Here is a 16411-nt window from a genome sequence, read left to right as displayed (position 1 = left end):
ATTTGCTGGTATACAATTTACCTTTATATTTCACCCATATCTTAATGATATTTCTTAATAAGGGATTTTCAGTATTCTGCCACCATTGCCTATTTGCTTTGATTAAAAAATATATTCACTAACTTCTCCCTCATTTCCTGTGCACCACTCTCTAATCCAGGCATCCCCAATCTTCAGCTCTCCAGATGTTTTGGACTACAATTCCCACCATCCCTGACCACTGGTCCTCTTAGCTAGGGGTCATGGGAGTTGTAGGCCAAAACATCTGGAGGGACGCAGTTTGGGGATGCCTGCTCTAACCATTCTAACTCTCCTTGTTCTGTTATCCCATCTATGATATACTGTATCTTAACTGATCGTCCAAATCTTTGTGTTTTTATATTGTAAACCACTCTGTGATGTTCTGGACCTGACTTGGTATAAGGCAATTTCCTAAGTTTTCTATATTCATAATGGTGTATCCTTCTAGTCTGCTAAATACCTATTGTTTGGATTTATTGCATTGACAAGGGAAGCTGTGTTTGAAGGAGGGGGAGCTGGCAGAATAAAAATACAAATGAATAGGATTTGAAGGAATACAGAGAAATCTGGGAGTGGAGAGAAGACCTGGCAAGTGGGAAATGCCTAGACCTTTCCTAGGGATGTGGCTGTGTCAAAGAACATCAGGAACAAACAAAATGTAGCTAAGTCCTATGCATACTTATCTGGGAATGGCTCCCACACGATTTAATGGGGACATGTTCATGTAATCATGAAAACTTTTAGGTTGTAATGTTGTGCATGTTTCCCTTGTTGGTGTAGACACCATTCTCAATTTGTGTGATCAGTAGACTTTGAGGTCACAGTTCCCCAAAGTTCCTGGGACATGTTCTGAAAACATGACACTTATTTGGCCATGTAAAGGTAAATAGGTAAAGGACCTCTGGACAGTTAAGTCCAGTCAAAGGCGACTATGGGGTGCAGTGCTCATCTCGCTCCAGGCCAAGGGAGCTGGCATTTATCCACAGCAGCGTTTCTCAACCGCTGTTCCGCGGCACACTAGTGTGCCGCGAGACGCTGGCTGGTGTGCCGCGACGTGCGGCGACGAGAAGGGCGATTTGCATTGCCAATAAACAGCACTGACCCGCCGGAAAGCAATATTTCTCCTCCTCTTTCCCAAAGCTCAGTGCAAACGAGCCTGGCGGCCGCCAATGCACAACACTTTCCCGCCGGAAAGCAATATTTGGCAAGTGTTTCTTACAGTCATAATTATAATATAGGGCGGCACAGAGTTAAATTTTTTAACTTTTTAAATGGTGGTGTGCCTCGTGATTTTTTTCACGGAACAAGTGTGCCGTGGCCCAAAAAAGGTTGAGAAACACTGGTCCACAGACAGCTTTCCAGGTCATTTGGCTAGCATGACTAAACTGCTTTTGGTGCAATGGAACACCATAATGGAAGCCAGAGTGCACGGAAACGCCTTTTACCTTCCTGCCACAGTGGTACCTATTTATCTACTTGTATGGTTTCACTGCTTTTGTCTTGAAATTGCTCCATGTGTGGGGATCAGCCTGTGCACACTGACAGATGTTGATTCTTGGGTCCCGTCCCCCCAGTGTGTGTGGGGGGGGGGGAGCTGAAACCTCTACAAGGTTCAGTGGGATCTCTTTTTGGTTTTAATGGCTAGTAGTTAACAGGGCCAAGCCTTTCCCTTTATGTGTTATTTTTGTATAGATGTTTGTATAATGATTTTTTTGAAGAGCTCATCTTCCAGTGTCCCTGTCTATTTAGAGGACTGTTTGGTGCCGTCTTCTCTGGTAGACTCATGGAACTCAAATGGATCCCCAGCACTTGCATGGATATATCAGCTGCTGCTGGACTAGGATTCAAATCCCCATTCAGCCTTGAAGCTTACTGGGTGACCTTGGGCCAATCCCCATCTCTTAGGCTAACCTATCTCACAGGGTTGTTGTGAGGAACGAGGAGAATCATGTACACCACTTTGAGATCCTTGGAAGATAAAGTTGGTATATAAATGTAATAAATAAAAAGAAATAAACTAAGAAGTGATGGGTTTGTCTTTAGGGTTGCTTCCAGGTACTCCTTCCCACTGCAGTTTTTTTTTTAAATGTCCTTCTTGGTTGGTTTTCAACCTGATGTTGTGAGGTGTATTGGGAACTTTAATAGTTCTTTATTTACAGATGATTTGTGACAGCTGAACTTTTAAAAGGCCTTTCCAGCAAGCTTTGGCACTGTGCTTAGAGATTTGATCATGCAGTTCTGGGATCCAGTGGTGTTCCTAGGACCCCCTTGAGTCAGAAGTCTCCAGGGACTATTGAGTTCTTGTAGGGTGGTTGCTGTTGGCCTTCTCTATATGGATTGCCTTACATCTTCCTCATGCTAAATCAGGCATGCTAAATATGCTGCTGCCATGCAGATAATAGAGATATTCAGAGATGTATCATAGGTGACTAGCACCAATTGTTTACCCAGATTTAGAGGCTTAAATCACAAGTTAACTCAAGGATTGCATACAGTACTTCAGAGTTCTTTCTGAAATTTGATATCTAACCCCCCCCCCCCATCAGTAAAAGGAGCAGAATTTTATTTTGCCCATTTTCCTTAGGGACTATCAGCACCTTGGAAATTCACAGGACTGAGTTACTTAATCATGTCTATGTGAAAGGGAAAAAGTAGATTTTCTCAGCCTTGCATATGTGTTATTTTCATCAGTGTGGAAAGCCATGTACTGCACATTCCAGCATTCAATTCAGACTTTTCAATAATTATAATTAATTATTATAATTATTTTATTTGTACCCTGCCCATCTGACAGGGCTGCCTTCAGATGTCTTTTAAAAGTCGTGCAGTTGTTTATCTCTTTTACATCTGATGGGAGGGCATTCTACAGGGTGGAAGCCACTACTGAGAAGGCCCTCTGCCTGGTTCTCTGTAGCTTCACTTCTTACAGTGAGGGAACCACCAGAAGACCCCCAGGGTCCTGACTGAATGATGGGGGTGGAGATGCTCCTTCAGGTATATAGGGCTGAGGCTGTTTAGGGCTTTAAAGGTCAGCACCAAGACACTGAATTGTGCTTGGAAACATACAGGGAGCCTTTCAGGACCGGTGTTATATGGTCCTTGTGGCTGTTCCCAGTCACCAGTGTAGCTGCCGCATTCTGGATTGGTTGTAGTTTCCGGGTCACCTTCAAAGGTAGCCCCACATAGAGCACATTGCAGTAGTCCAAGTGGGAGATAACCAGGGCGAGACAGTCTGCAGGCAGGTATGGTCTCAGCTTGCATACCAGATGGAGCTCGTAGACAGCTGCCCTAGACAGAGAATTGACCTGCGCTTCCATGGACAGCTGTGAGTCCAAAATGACTCCCAGGCTGCACACATGGTCCTATACTTCCTCAGAAGCCTCCAGAAAGGCAAGGTGTGAAGATAGCTAATCTAATCATTGCTACTTTTTCTCACCTGCCATTGCAATAATCACGCCTCATCTCAAGCTGCTTCTAAGCCTTTGTATTATGCTGGACCCGGACCCCTCCTGGTTTGACATGATCTTTGCCATATGACTTCCAGCAAGATGCACATCTGATAGAGCCACAACCATGTGGGATGTGTATAATCACTTTAATAACGTGTAAGAACTCTTTGAACAATAACTGAACTGGCTAATTGCAAAGCATATTATAGGTTATAAATGCCATAGTAAAAGTAAAGGGACCCCTGACCATTAGGTCCAGTTGCGGACGACTCTGGGGTTGCGGTGCTCATCTCGCTCTATAGGCAGAGGGAGACGGCGTTTGTCCGCAGACAGCTTCTGGGTTCATGTGGCCAGCATGACTAAGCCGCCTCTGGCGAACCAGAGCAGCGCACAGAAACGCCATTTACCTGTAGCGGTACCTATTTATCTACTTGCACTTTGATGTGCTTCGAATTACTAGATTGGCAGGAGCTGGGACTGAGCAATGGGAGCTCACCCCGTTGCGGGGATTCAAACTGCCGACGACCTGATCGACAAGCCCTAGGCTCAGTGGTTTAACCCAAAGCGCCACCCGCGTCCCTCTAAATGCCACAAGAGCTGGCTAAATACACTTGATCTTTGTGAGGGAGAGAAAAACTGGTGAAATTTCTGTGCTTTCCAGGAAGCTCTTTCATCTTTTTCGTCCATGGAGGAAAATCTTATTGCAGCTCTATACAAAAATGGGTGGGTTTTGGCTTCATGTCTTCTTGGTCTGAGCAAAATGCCTTTCTTTTGAAGTGAGCAGAGTGAGTTAATGTGTGTACATAGAGAAGAGCCCTTCAGGGTCTCTTTTGTGAGAGGAAGCAGGGAGGAGAATAGCTTTTTACTTCTTCAGATACAAACTAATGTGTCAAACCCCATTTCTGCTGTTGAATGGAGAGTATAAACGCTGGCGCACTAAATCCCCTTGATCGCACAGTTGAGTGAGTTTTTAGTGAAGTGCTTGGAGGGGATCACGGAGTAAGACCTTCAGCAAATATTTGTGGAATACCACACTTTTGACCATATACTTCATTTTATAAATCTACAAGTACCTGTAAGCTCTTGCTAGTCTCCATTATCCTGTTGTACTGTGTTTCTCACTTGCATAGCTTAGACCTAGAGCATAATTTCACTTTCTTAATAAAGTTCTTACTGGTGACTTTATGCATTGGAAGCTGCCAGGCTAAACATGCATTTGGTTCATTTCTTCATCCTTTACCTGAACAAGCTTTGTTTTTCAATATATAAAGCTAGGGACCAGTTTACAGTACTTAACTTGCAGGGTTACCTTACACCATATTTGCCTCACCAACTGCTTTAATCAGCAGAACTGGCACTGTTAAAGCTGCTACATAATACTTATACCACACTTATAATAAATTGGTATTTTAATATGGCAGCACATAAACTCTGGAACTCTGGGCCTGTTGACATCAGCCAGGAGCCATTGCTGTACTTTTCCCTGCGCCTGCTTAGAACATTTTTGTTTAGGTGAGTCTATCCCAGACCCTCCAAGTGTCCCTATTTTCCAGGGACGTCCCTGATTTAGAGAAGCTGTCCCAGTTTCTGATTTGATCCTGGAATGTCCAGTTTTTCTTAGGATGTCCCTATTTTCATCGGAGAAATGTTGGAGGGTATGGAGTTATCCAACCCCCGAGCCATCTGAAGCCAATCCGCTATAGAGTAAGGTGTTTATATATATATATATATATATATATATATATATATATATATATATATAAATATATAAAATATTTAATGTTTTATTACATTTTTAATATATGTTCGAAGCTGCCCAGAGTGGCTGGGGCAACCCAATAAGATGTGTGGGGTATAAATAGTAAAATCAGCATTATGGAATGGGACGTCTCTATTTTCATCGGAGAAATGTTGAAGGGTATGTGTATCCAGATAAATAGAAGTTTTATTTGCTTTTAGCTGCTGATGACTGTAATCATTTTCTGGATTATCATTTAAATATTTGTTTTTTAACTTCATTCATCAATAATTGTACAGTAATGTTTTATGTTTTCGTAAACTGCTTCAGTATTATTTTTTAAACTATCAAGAGGTGTATATATACATTTTGTTAAATGAATAAAGAGGATACGGCAATCTAGGTGAATCCCACCAACCCTCAAATGGGATTGGGGAAGATGGACGTTGTAGTCCGCAACTTGTGGAGGGCCGCCGCTTCCCTATCCCTGTTGCAATACTTTGCACACACAGCACAAACCTCTCTCCGCTGATAATCCTTGCTGGTAGATCAGGGTTATTGGAGCATTTGGCCTTCCAGATGCTGTTTAACTAGAATTCCAATCAGCCTTGAGTCCTGGCCATGCTGACTGGAGCTGACACAAGATGCAGGTCAGCAACATCCAGAGGGCCAAAGGTTCCCCACCTCTTGTGGCAGATCATGGTTATCCAATGTGCTGCTCTCCAGATGTTGGATTCCAGCTCCCCTCATCTTCAAGAAGTGTGGCTGGTGTCAGGGGTGTTGGAAGGCCAATATCTTTTTGTAGATAAATATCATTGTTTTGTGGCTTTTGCATCAGGTCACTTAATTATTGCATCATTAATGTGGTGGTGGAGGAGTTTGATCCATCAGCAATGTAGGTTGTTACTAAATGTAAGCTGTTTACAGGAGAGCAGCTGGACAAAGAGGACTTAAACAGTTTGGCATTTGTTTGCTTGGTTTCTCCTTTCTCCAAACAGCCCTCACTCTTTCCCTAGGTTTACATGCAAAGTATTGCATGTATGCACAGATACCACCAAACTGTTGTTTGTCCAATCCCCAGGTGTTCCATAAACTCCTCTTAAATGTTGGCATTTACTTTGCTTTACAAAAGTTTTCCCAGACTGATATATCTATATTTAATGGTTTTAATTGAAGGGTGACCAGAGATTAATAGAATCCCATGAAGCAGTGGTAAATCACAGGCTTTTCATGCATGCAGATGGTTCCAGGTTCAGTTCCCAGCATTTCCAGTTAGAAGATCTCAGCTAGCATGACATGGAAGCACCCCTCCGTAAGATGTTGGAAGCCTGCTGACAATCATGGATGAAGATCAGTGGCCTGATTGTGGTATAAGCCTGCTTCCATAAATGCACATTGCCACACAACTAATTTGGGCACTTAGCAATAATTCTGAGAATATGCTGTGGTCTTTAAGCTAAACGTCACAAGATGGAAAAATATTTTTTTATGGATAGGGCTACTCTAAAGATGGATATTGGGGAGCAAATGGTATGTTCCAAACAGGCCAGTGGCTGGGGTCCAGAGCAGATGGGAAACAATCACAGGAACATGAGAGGCTGGTCCATCTATCTCAGTATTGTCCACACTGACTGGCAGCAGCTCTACAGACTTCCCAGCCCTTTCTGATGTTGCTGCAGACTGAACTGGCAACACAGGCACCAAAGGAGTTATTCTGCAGTGGGGTGGGGTGAAGGAATTAAGCACTGAAAGGGGGAGTATTTTAGTTTCTCACACATGCAGAAAAAGAGAATATTGCCTGTGTCTTTTGATTTAAATCTCAGATTTTGCAAATGTTAGATACTTTAAAAGAAAAAAGGAAAGCTAGGAATCTGGAGATTATGGTTCATCTAGTGGGAGGTGACAACTGCTACCTTGTGTCTTGCCCTGCACCACCCCATGGGCACCCACAATTTATACCTGTAAAACATGTACTCTACTTCTGAGCTGCAGCTCAGACAACCTGGTTTAACATGGGGGGGATTTAAATTTAAATTGTATTTTAACTCGTGTTTTAATTAATTGTTTTTCTTTTCTTTTTTATATCTTATTGTAATTTTTACTGGTGTCAGCCGCCCTGAGCCAGGTTTTGACTGGGGAGGGCGGGGTATAAATTAAAAAATTATTATTATTATTATTATTATTATTATTGGTGGTCAGGTTCTGGAGCAAGCTGACAGGAAGAGAGGTGCGGCACGAGGAGTCTTTTTAGGACTTTTAGTCACAAAATTGTCGCTCAGACTGAGGACCCAGGCCTAGAACAAGTCATATAAGGCAACTGAAGAACCAATAATAATTTATAATAATAATTTATTATTTATACCCTGCCCATCTGGCTGGGTTTCCCCAGCCACTCTGGGCGGCTTCCAACAAAATATTAAAATACAATTGTCTATTAAACATTAAAAGCTTCCCTAAACAGGGAAGCCTTCAGATGCCAACAGCAGGACTTCTGGTCTGGCCAGGTTAGGCTGACAAAAACTATAGTTCCATCTCTGGTTATTACCCAGGGGCAGGACTGGCTGCAGTGCAGTAGAGATCAAGCTGGATGTTCTCTGTGCCTGAGAGCTGCCCCCGTGACACAGGGGTTTGGGTGCTACTGCCGTGGTTTGATGCCCTTAATGCCTCACCTAAGACCTGCGCCATATAAATATGGATAGCTGTGTCCTGATTTTTGGCAGGTTACAGGTGGTGCATTTTAAGAACATTGACAATCCAGAGCATGTCTTAAAAGAAGGTGATTAAGGTGAGGAATGGTTAAAGAGCAAGCTGTGGGCTTTGCAGAGGCATCTATTTGGCCACTGTGTTTTTTTTAGGTTTAACCTGGAGAAGTGAATCTAAAGGGAGGGAGGCTAAATCCCCAAAATGCTGGTTGGCTTTCTGCAGATAGGTAAAAGCTAAAAAAGAAACCCTTTTTTGCTGGAGAAAGCAGCAGTGAACATCTGCCCCCCCCCAAGTGTCTTTCTCAGGTTTGTGCAGGTGAAGCCGCTTCTTTATTTTTGCTTAGGGACACAATTGTTTGCTTAGGCTGAGAGCCAGGGCATTTCTAGTGCTAGCCAGGTAGGCAATAGGTCACACCTTTTTAGCTTGGGTTTGGTGAAAGAGGAAGATTGTTCAAGCACGGAGAGAGTGGAGATGTAACAAGATGGTTTTGCTTGCCTGCTTTGTCTGATAATTAATTTCGTACAAAATGTTCTTTTTCGCAGGTTTAGTGCTCCCCTCCCCTTTTTTTTAATCCTCTCAAGGTTTGCAAGCTTAACTGTGCCGCCTCATGTGGGTAAATGGCATTAACATGTTATTCTAGCCGCAGATGCTTTTGTAATAACAGCTTCTCTTGTTTTTTAAAAAGCGTAGGAAGCCATCAGGGAAATGAATAAGTTCTCGAAATCCCCTAAAAGGTCAGGGTTATCTTTATTAATCAGGACCATCTAAAATTTCATGTGTCTTGGCAAAATACAAAAATTAGCCATCTTACCTGATGAGTTCTGAACATGGAAGAGGATGGTTTTTCGGCTACCTGAAGATGGGGCTTGATTTTGGGAGGAAGAAAAGATTCAGAATCACAGAATTGTAGAGTTGGAATGGGCGACAAGCATCATCTAATCCAACTCACTGCAATGCAGGAATATTTTGCCCAACCTGGGGCTATGCCCAACCTATGACCCCGAGATTAAGAGTCTCATGCTCTTCCAAATGAGCTACTCTCAGATCCAATAAAGTACTTATTCACGGTGCACATATTTTAACTACAGAACTTGCTTCCACAGGAGGCAGGGATGGCCATCAAGATAGATGGCTATAAAGGCAGATTAGCCAAATTTATGGAGGAGAAAGGTATCAATGGCTACTAGCCATGATGGCTGTGCTCTGCCTTCACAGTCAGAGACAGAAGTGCTTCTGATACTACAGAAGAGGAGTGTTCTTGTGCTTGGGTGCTTTTGGGTTTCTCACTTGGGGCATCTCGTTGGCCACTGTGAGAACAGGATGCTGGGAGATGTGGGCCATTGGCCTGAATCAGCAGCCTCTTCTTATGTTCTTAGTTTTTTGTAGGGGATGCATGCCTCCCAAATGATGGGTGATATCTAATTTGGCTCCTATTTTCCCTTGCTTAGTGCACCACCTTGTTCTATAGTTTAATGTTCTGCAACTCAGGGAACCTGATGGGGGACCTGGAGGAAAGCAAAGGAAGTGCAATATTTTACTGTCCTCCTCCCAAAATGGGGAAACATTTTACATCCTGTCTCATATGTTTAGAGGTTAATCCATTTATGTTTGTGAAACTTCTTCTGCATACCCACCGAGGATGGCTATGCAGTACTTCAAATTAATTCAAATTAATTCAAGTCTCCAGAGCCTCATGAACGACATCCAAGGGTACTAAAGGAACTTGCAGATGTAAACTCAGAGCCTCTTTCTATAATTTTTGGAAATTGCTGAAGAACAGGTGAGGTCCCTATGGACTGCAGGTGGGCAAAAGTTGTCACTATATTCAAAAAGGGAGGAGGGAGAGGACCCAGGCAATTACCAACTAGTCAGCTTGAGTTGTTTTAAACAGCCTGTGAGCACCTAGAAAAGGATGCTGCGATTACTGAGATCCAGCATGGATTTCTCAAAAACAAGTCATGCCAGACAAATCTCATTTCTTTCATTTTTCTTCTTTTTGATAGAGTTACATGAGTGGTGGATCAAAGGAATGTTGTGGATGTAACATATCTTCATTTCAGTAAGGTTTCTTGCCATCCTGGAAAAAGTGACAAGTGGGGTGCCACAAGGTTCTGTTCTGGGCTTGGTGTTGCTCAACATCTTTATAAATGATTTGAATGAAGGAATAGAGGGGATGCTTATCAAATTTGCAGATGACTGGAAGGGGTAGCTAATACCTCAGAAATAAAATGAGGATTCAATGCGACCTTCACATTGAATTGGCCCAAAACTAACAAAATGAATTTCATTAGGGACAAATGTTCAGGTTCTACACTTAGGCAGGAATAATCAGATGCACAAATACAGGATGGGGGATACCTCGTTTGACTGTAGTGCTTGTGAAAAGGATTTTCATAGACTACATGAATCAACAGCGTGATGCAACACCGAAGAAAGCCAATGCTACTCTGTGCTGCATCAACAGAAGTATAGCAGCCAGTTCAAGGGAACTAATAGTACTGCTCTAGGGCTTGCCGATCAAAAGGTTGGTGGTTCAAATCCCCGTGACGGGGTGAGCTCCCGTTGCTCGGTCCCAGCTCCTGCCAACCTAGCAGTTCAAAAGCACATCAAAGTGCAAGTAGATAAATAGGTACTGCTGTGATGGGAAGGTAAACAGTGTTTCTGTGTACTGCTCTGGTTCGCCAGAAGTGGCTTTGTCATGCTGGCCACATTACCCGGAAGCTGTACGCCGGCTCCCTCGGCCAATAACGGGAGATGAGCGCTGCAACCCCAGAGTCAGTCACAACTGGATCTAATGGTCAGGGGTCCCTTTACCTTTACATTCTGCTTTGGTCAGACTCCACCTAGATTATTGTGTCCAGTTCTGGGTACCACAGTTTAAGAAGGATCTTGACAAGCTGAAATGTATGCATTGGCAGGTGTCCAAGATGATCAAATGCCTGGAAATCAAGCCTTATGAGGAATAGTTGATGGAGTTGGATATGTTTAGCCTGGATAAGAGAAGACTGAGAAGGTACTATGACAGTCATCTTCAAATATCTGAAGGGCTGTCACATGGAAGATGGAGCAAGTTTGTTTTGTGTTCCTAGAGGGTAGGATCCGAACCAACAGATGCAAGTTGTAAGGAAGGAGATTCCGACTTAGCATCAGGAAGAACTTTCTGTCAGTAAGAACTGTTAGACGCTGGAATGGACTACCTCAAGAGATTGTGGTCTCTCCTTTATTGGTTTTTTTTTAAAAAAAATAGGTTGGATGACCATTTGTCAGGGATTCATTAGCATTGCAGGGGGTTGGACTAGAAGATCTTGAGATCCCTTCCAACTCTACAGTTCTGCTCTTTCTCTGTCTCCTGCTCCACGTATTCCTTTGAAACTCCTGCCTGTCTGGTGAAAATTTTTGGCAGCTTCAAATGCTGATCTCTGTTTTGTGACACAGCAGTTGGTCCTTAGGTATTGTCTGTTGTGGATTTGTGGTAAAAAAAAACCTTAATTGTGACTTTGAGCAGCTTTGTGCAGGCTTATTTACCCTTCACTGAGTCTTTAGGGGGTGGGTGCTGTTATGAAGGTGAGAGAGATCTAACACATGATTCGGTTAATAGTTTAAAAGGTTGGGGTTTTTTTTAACGCTTTCTGGAGTATGACACGTTTCTTTGTAAATGGGCATTCTGTTTCACTCATTGCTATACTGAGTTACTGTGGCATCAATTTGCTGAGCAATACCTTTCTGATCAACTAAGGAGATGTCTCTGATCATGATGATGATGATAATAATAATAATAATAATAATAATAATAATAATAATAATAATAATATTTAGTACCTGAAATCTGCAGGTTTCCAGACTTGAAACCTTTCTCACATAGGATGAACTCACTCTTCTAAAGCACCTGCTGTGTTGCATAACAGGTGCACACCCACCCAGAAGAATAAATAATCCTTTTTCTTGTTTATTTCTGCTCCTGGAAACATATGCAGATTTACTCATTTATAGAGTATTTATTTGGGTGGCAGCAGTATCTACAATCAGACTTGAACAACTGAGGCAGAGTGCAATAATTAAATGACTAGCAATATTGTTAAATATATTTGTACTTTCTGTACAATTGCACAATGTGGCTACCAAATTGATCTTTTATGCATGGCTTTAGCATATTTTATTTTATTTTATTTATTCATTTATTTATTTTATTTTTCTGCTGGTCTCTTACGACTTTGCCTGATGTAATATTTTAACTGGGAGTGGTTAATTTTTTTCCCCCTGGCATTCTGAAGAAATAATGATCTTGTAATACAGTCGTATCTTGGTTTTCGAACTGCTTAGTTTTTGAACATTTTGCCTCCCGAATGCCGTAAACCCGGAAGTGACTGTTCCAGTTTGCGAACTATTTTTGGAAGCTGAACGTCTGACGGGCTTCTGCGACTTCCAATTGGCTGCAGGAGCTGAAATGGATTACTGAATGTCATTATTAGTTTCAAATTGTATTTTCATTGTAACTTTGTTTCATTTTAAATTGTAGAGTTTTGTTGCTGCTGCTGTACTCCATAGAAACAGCAAAATATACAACATTGTAGGAAAACAGTGTACAAGTTAAACACACACACACATATGAAAATGAACTTGCCTGGAACCTAGGTCACTGAAGTTAAATGCTCAAAATTCTAGCTGCTGTGACATACCATCATTTGTTCTTGCTTCCCACCTCTTGATTTTTCAATAGAATATTACCTTTACTTTTAGCTCTGGGTGCCAAAAGCATCGGAGAAGAGGAGGAAGTTATTCTTTTCCTCAGAACTGGACAGATTTGGCTTGCTGGTAACTGCATCTTCCGACTGCAAGCAAGGTGTGCCACCTATTGGCTGGCATTCTTATTGCAACAGTTCCTTGCTGGGTGAAAAAGATACGGCTCTTGAGTCGGTGCAGAAATTAAGCAGCCAGTTTAATAAGTATAAAGAACTATCTGCATGAGTGGTGCAACAATGAAGGAAAGAACCTGCAAGAAATGGCTTCTTCCTTGTAATCAGGAAAATGTGAAATGTATGGGGACACATGTTAGGTTGGCTTAGTTGGTTTTAAAAGGCCTGTCTAATCAGGCAACAGATTTTTTACAACACACGCTTGTGTTGTTTTAGAAGAGGCATTTCCCATTGTGCGTGTGAAAGAGAATAAAGAATGCCTCTTACAAGGTCTGCTGTGACATGTTCTCAAATGAAACAAAAGAAGTTGTTACACACTCCTTTTTAGGTGGGCCTCGCATAACAGTTCACATATATATGAACAGTTCAATAATAATACTAATACTAATACTACTACTACTACTAATAATAATAATAATATATTTATACCCTGCCCATCTGGCTGGGCTTCCCCAGCCACTCTGGACGACTTCCAATAGAAAAATAAAGCACAATAATCAATTAAACATTAAAAGCCTCCCTGAGGCTTTTATATATGGAACGATCACTGATTAGAACAAGCCATGGTGACTTCAGAAGCCTGTGCGATAGCAGTGTGTGTATGTGTGTGTTCATATAATCATGTATGTTTACACACACAGTGTCACATCTTCAGTTCACATGGTGCTTTTCAGAGTGCACAAGGATAGGCCTCTGCCCCGAGCAGCTTACCATAATAAAAAAGCTTGATGCAGAGAAAATGGAGGTGGCGTGGGCGGCGGCGGCGGAGGCAAGTGTAAGCATGGAAGGAATACACAGTGGATTCAGCTACAGATGCTTAGGCTTCACAGTAAGATGTGAGAATGAGAGGGTTATGCCAAAGGCCTCAAAGGAAAAGGGCATTGAGGTGGGTTAGATGTGAGGAAGTGAGGAAACTGCAGCACACAGGTGTCCTGGAAGGCAGTTCCAAGTATATGGGGAGCAAGGGAGAATTGCTGGAGCTGCTTGAGGTATCAGGAGAGCTTTGGAAAGGGAAGGGTAGACGAGTAAAGACGAATGGCAGGGCTGCGGGGAGAAGAGTGGGGGGCAAGGTGATGGAGGGCTCTGAAAGCAAGGTCAAGGAACCTGTACTGCCGGTAGATTTGGGAATAGACAGGAAGCCAGGGTCTATTTAAGGAGGGGTGATTATTATGAAGGGAAGGGAATTATTTGGGAAACAGATTCATGTACAGATATGAGGGGATCAGGGATGGGGATGGGGATGGGGTGCTGTTGCTGTTTTCAGGTAGGGTTGAGTCACATCGCAGGTTGCACAATGAAAGCTGATTTGGAGTTCTTGTGCAACAAACCTGCTTCCCCCACAGGCATAGGCAACCTTTGGCTCCCAGATGTTTTGGAACTACAACTCCCATGATCCCTGACCACTGGCCCTGTTAGCTAGGGATCATGGGAGTCGTAGTTCCAAAACATCTGGGAGCCAAAGGTTGCCTATGCCTGCCCCAGGAGATCGGACTTCTTGAGATGAGGATAGTGACCGGTAAAATGCAGTGAGGAATCTGGAAAAGCACTTGCTAAAGACTTCTAGCCTCCCTGCAAACAGAGTGGAAGCACCCTTAGGGTGTGGGATGGCCTGGGCATGAATCAGAGGGAAAAACCAGGGTTGGCTGCTGTTGTTTCTTCTTGGTTTCCACCCCCCCTTTTTTTTGAGAGGTTCTAAAGGGAGAAGCAAGGTGATCTGCATTTCTCCCCCTTTGAGGGCTGAGATTATTCTTAAAAGAATATGTGAGGTCAGTCAATTTAACTGATAAAAATTCACATGTTGCACTCCCAATTCCCCCCCCCCCGATTGATGAATCTTGTGCTAATCTTAAACTGTTTTTCATAAAACAAGTGATTGAAATCCCCCCTCATTAGCACATATTTGGTGGGGTGGGAAAGTTCTTTGCAAACTTTTAATGTTCTCTTTTTATTTCTCTCTTCTAGGCATGCCATGGGTGTTCATCAGGATCCAAATGTGACTGTAGTGGAACAAAAGGCGGAAAGGTGAGCAGGTGTGTGTGTGTGTGTGTATGTGTGTGTGTGCGCACAGGAGGAAGCATGTCTGGATCCTGAAGAGTTTTTGCTCCACTGCACTAAAAGAATTTGACAAGCCGCACAGTAATGAAAACAATTTATATTCTGCTCTGTTTTCTCTAACAAAAAATATAACCATTTGTTTATAGAGAGTTTCTAATAAATGTGTTCGGATTGCAATGTTAGTAATTAAGATCATTGTAAGAATTTACAAGAATTTGTAACCTGCCAGTTGGCTAAGTCTCAAAGGCAGATTGTTAGACATTCTATGAATTATACCTAAATGCACATGGAATATATTTAAAGGATACTTTATAATACATATAAGGCATTAATTATTGCATACCTTACAAAAGAGAGAGATCAGGGAAAGCACTCCTTTCAGTACTTGGGTCCTAGTATGTATGGAAGCTTGTGTACTGGTACTGATACCTTGAATTGAGCCCAGTGGCTGACAAAAGTACGGTACATAAATTTCAAGATCACTGTAACTGGTTCTCCTCACTGCTCAAGCCAAGAACCTGGCCGTGGCATTTTTCACTATTTGCATTTTCTGGGCCATATTCAAAGGCAGCACTACATAAAGTGTGTTGCAGTAGTCTAGACAGGAGGTTATTCCTTTTTCAAAAAAATGAGTATAAAATCTCAAGGTTGTATGCAGAGTTAATAAAAATGCAGGAATAAACTCATTTATTTATTATCATGAAAAAGAATAATACCACTTGATTGTAAAAAAAAAGCCCAACAACCTCAAAGCACTTTACAAAAAGAAAAAATAGTAAAACTGAGAAAAAATGGACAACCCTACTTGAAAACATAAAGGTAAAGGTAAAGGGACCCCTGACCATTAGGTCCAGCCGTGACCGACTCTGGGGTTGCGCGCTCATCTCGCATTATTGGCCGAGGGAGCCGGCGTATAGCTTCCAGGTCATGTGGCCAGCATGACTAAGCCGCTTCTGGCGAACCAGAGCAGCACATGGAAACGCCGTTTACCTTCCCGCTGTAGCGGTTCCTATTTATCTAACAGATTAAATCGCCTCAACTTTCTATACATCTGCATAGGTTTGTCTAAACAGGAATGTTTTTGGCAGGTGCCAAAAATAGTACAGTGAAGGCACCTGCTTGATCTCAACAAGCAGGGAGTTCCAAAGTTTAGGTGCTGCCACACTAAATGATCAAATGCAGAAACAAAACAACATGTACAAAACAGTAAAATACAGTCATACCTCTGGTTGCGAACATGATCCGTGCGGGAGGCACGTTCGCAACCCGCAGCACTGTGACGCGATTCGCCACTTCACATGCACGTGATGTCATTTTGCGCTACTGCGCATGCACAAGCGCCGAAACCCAGAAGTAACCCGTTCTGGTACTTCCGGGTTTGGCGCAAAGTGCAACCCAAAAACACACAACCTGCAACGTTCACAACCCGAGGTATGACTGTATCCGACCTGAGGCAAATTTAAACCAACTGGTACTAATAGTCAGATAAGGTCTGGGGATTAAAAAATGAGTTGTTTTTATTCAATTGTTCA

At 42.5% G+C, this 16411-nt stretch overlaps 1 protein-coding gene across 2 annotated transcripts in view; it reads left to right on the top strand.

The window, feature by feature from the left end:
- Positions 1-16411, top strand: part of COL4A5 (collagen type IV alpha 5 chain) — a 132622-nt gene that overhangs the window by 30492 nt on the left and 85719 nt on the right. For both annotated transcript variants that reach the window (XR_009557011.1, XM_035101939.2), the window contains exon 2: positions 14787-14846. Coding sequence is in view for 1 of the 2 variants with exons in the window: in XM_035101939.2 (XP_034957830.1) it covers positions 14787-14846 (60 nt within the window). In the remaining variant the exon portion in view is untranslated. The remainder of the gene's footprint in view (positions 1-14786; positions 14847-16411) is intronic.

The sequence above is a fragment of the Zootoca vivipara genome, chromosome Z (genome assembly GCF_963506605.1).
Source record: "Zootoca vivipara chromosome Z, rZooViv1.1, whole genome shotgun sequence".
In the NCBI taxonomy this organism is placed as follows: domain Eukaryota; kingdom Metazoa; phylum Chordata; class Lepidosauria; order Squamata; family Lacertidae; genus Zootoca; species Zootoca vivipara.
The sequence above is the reverse complement of the archived record's forward strand: the minus strand, read 5'-3'. Positions and strand labels throughout refer to the sequence as shown.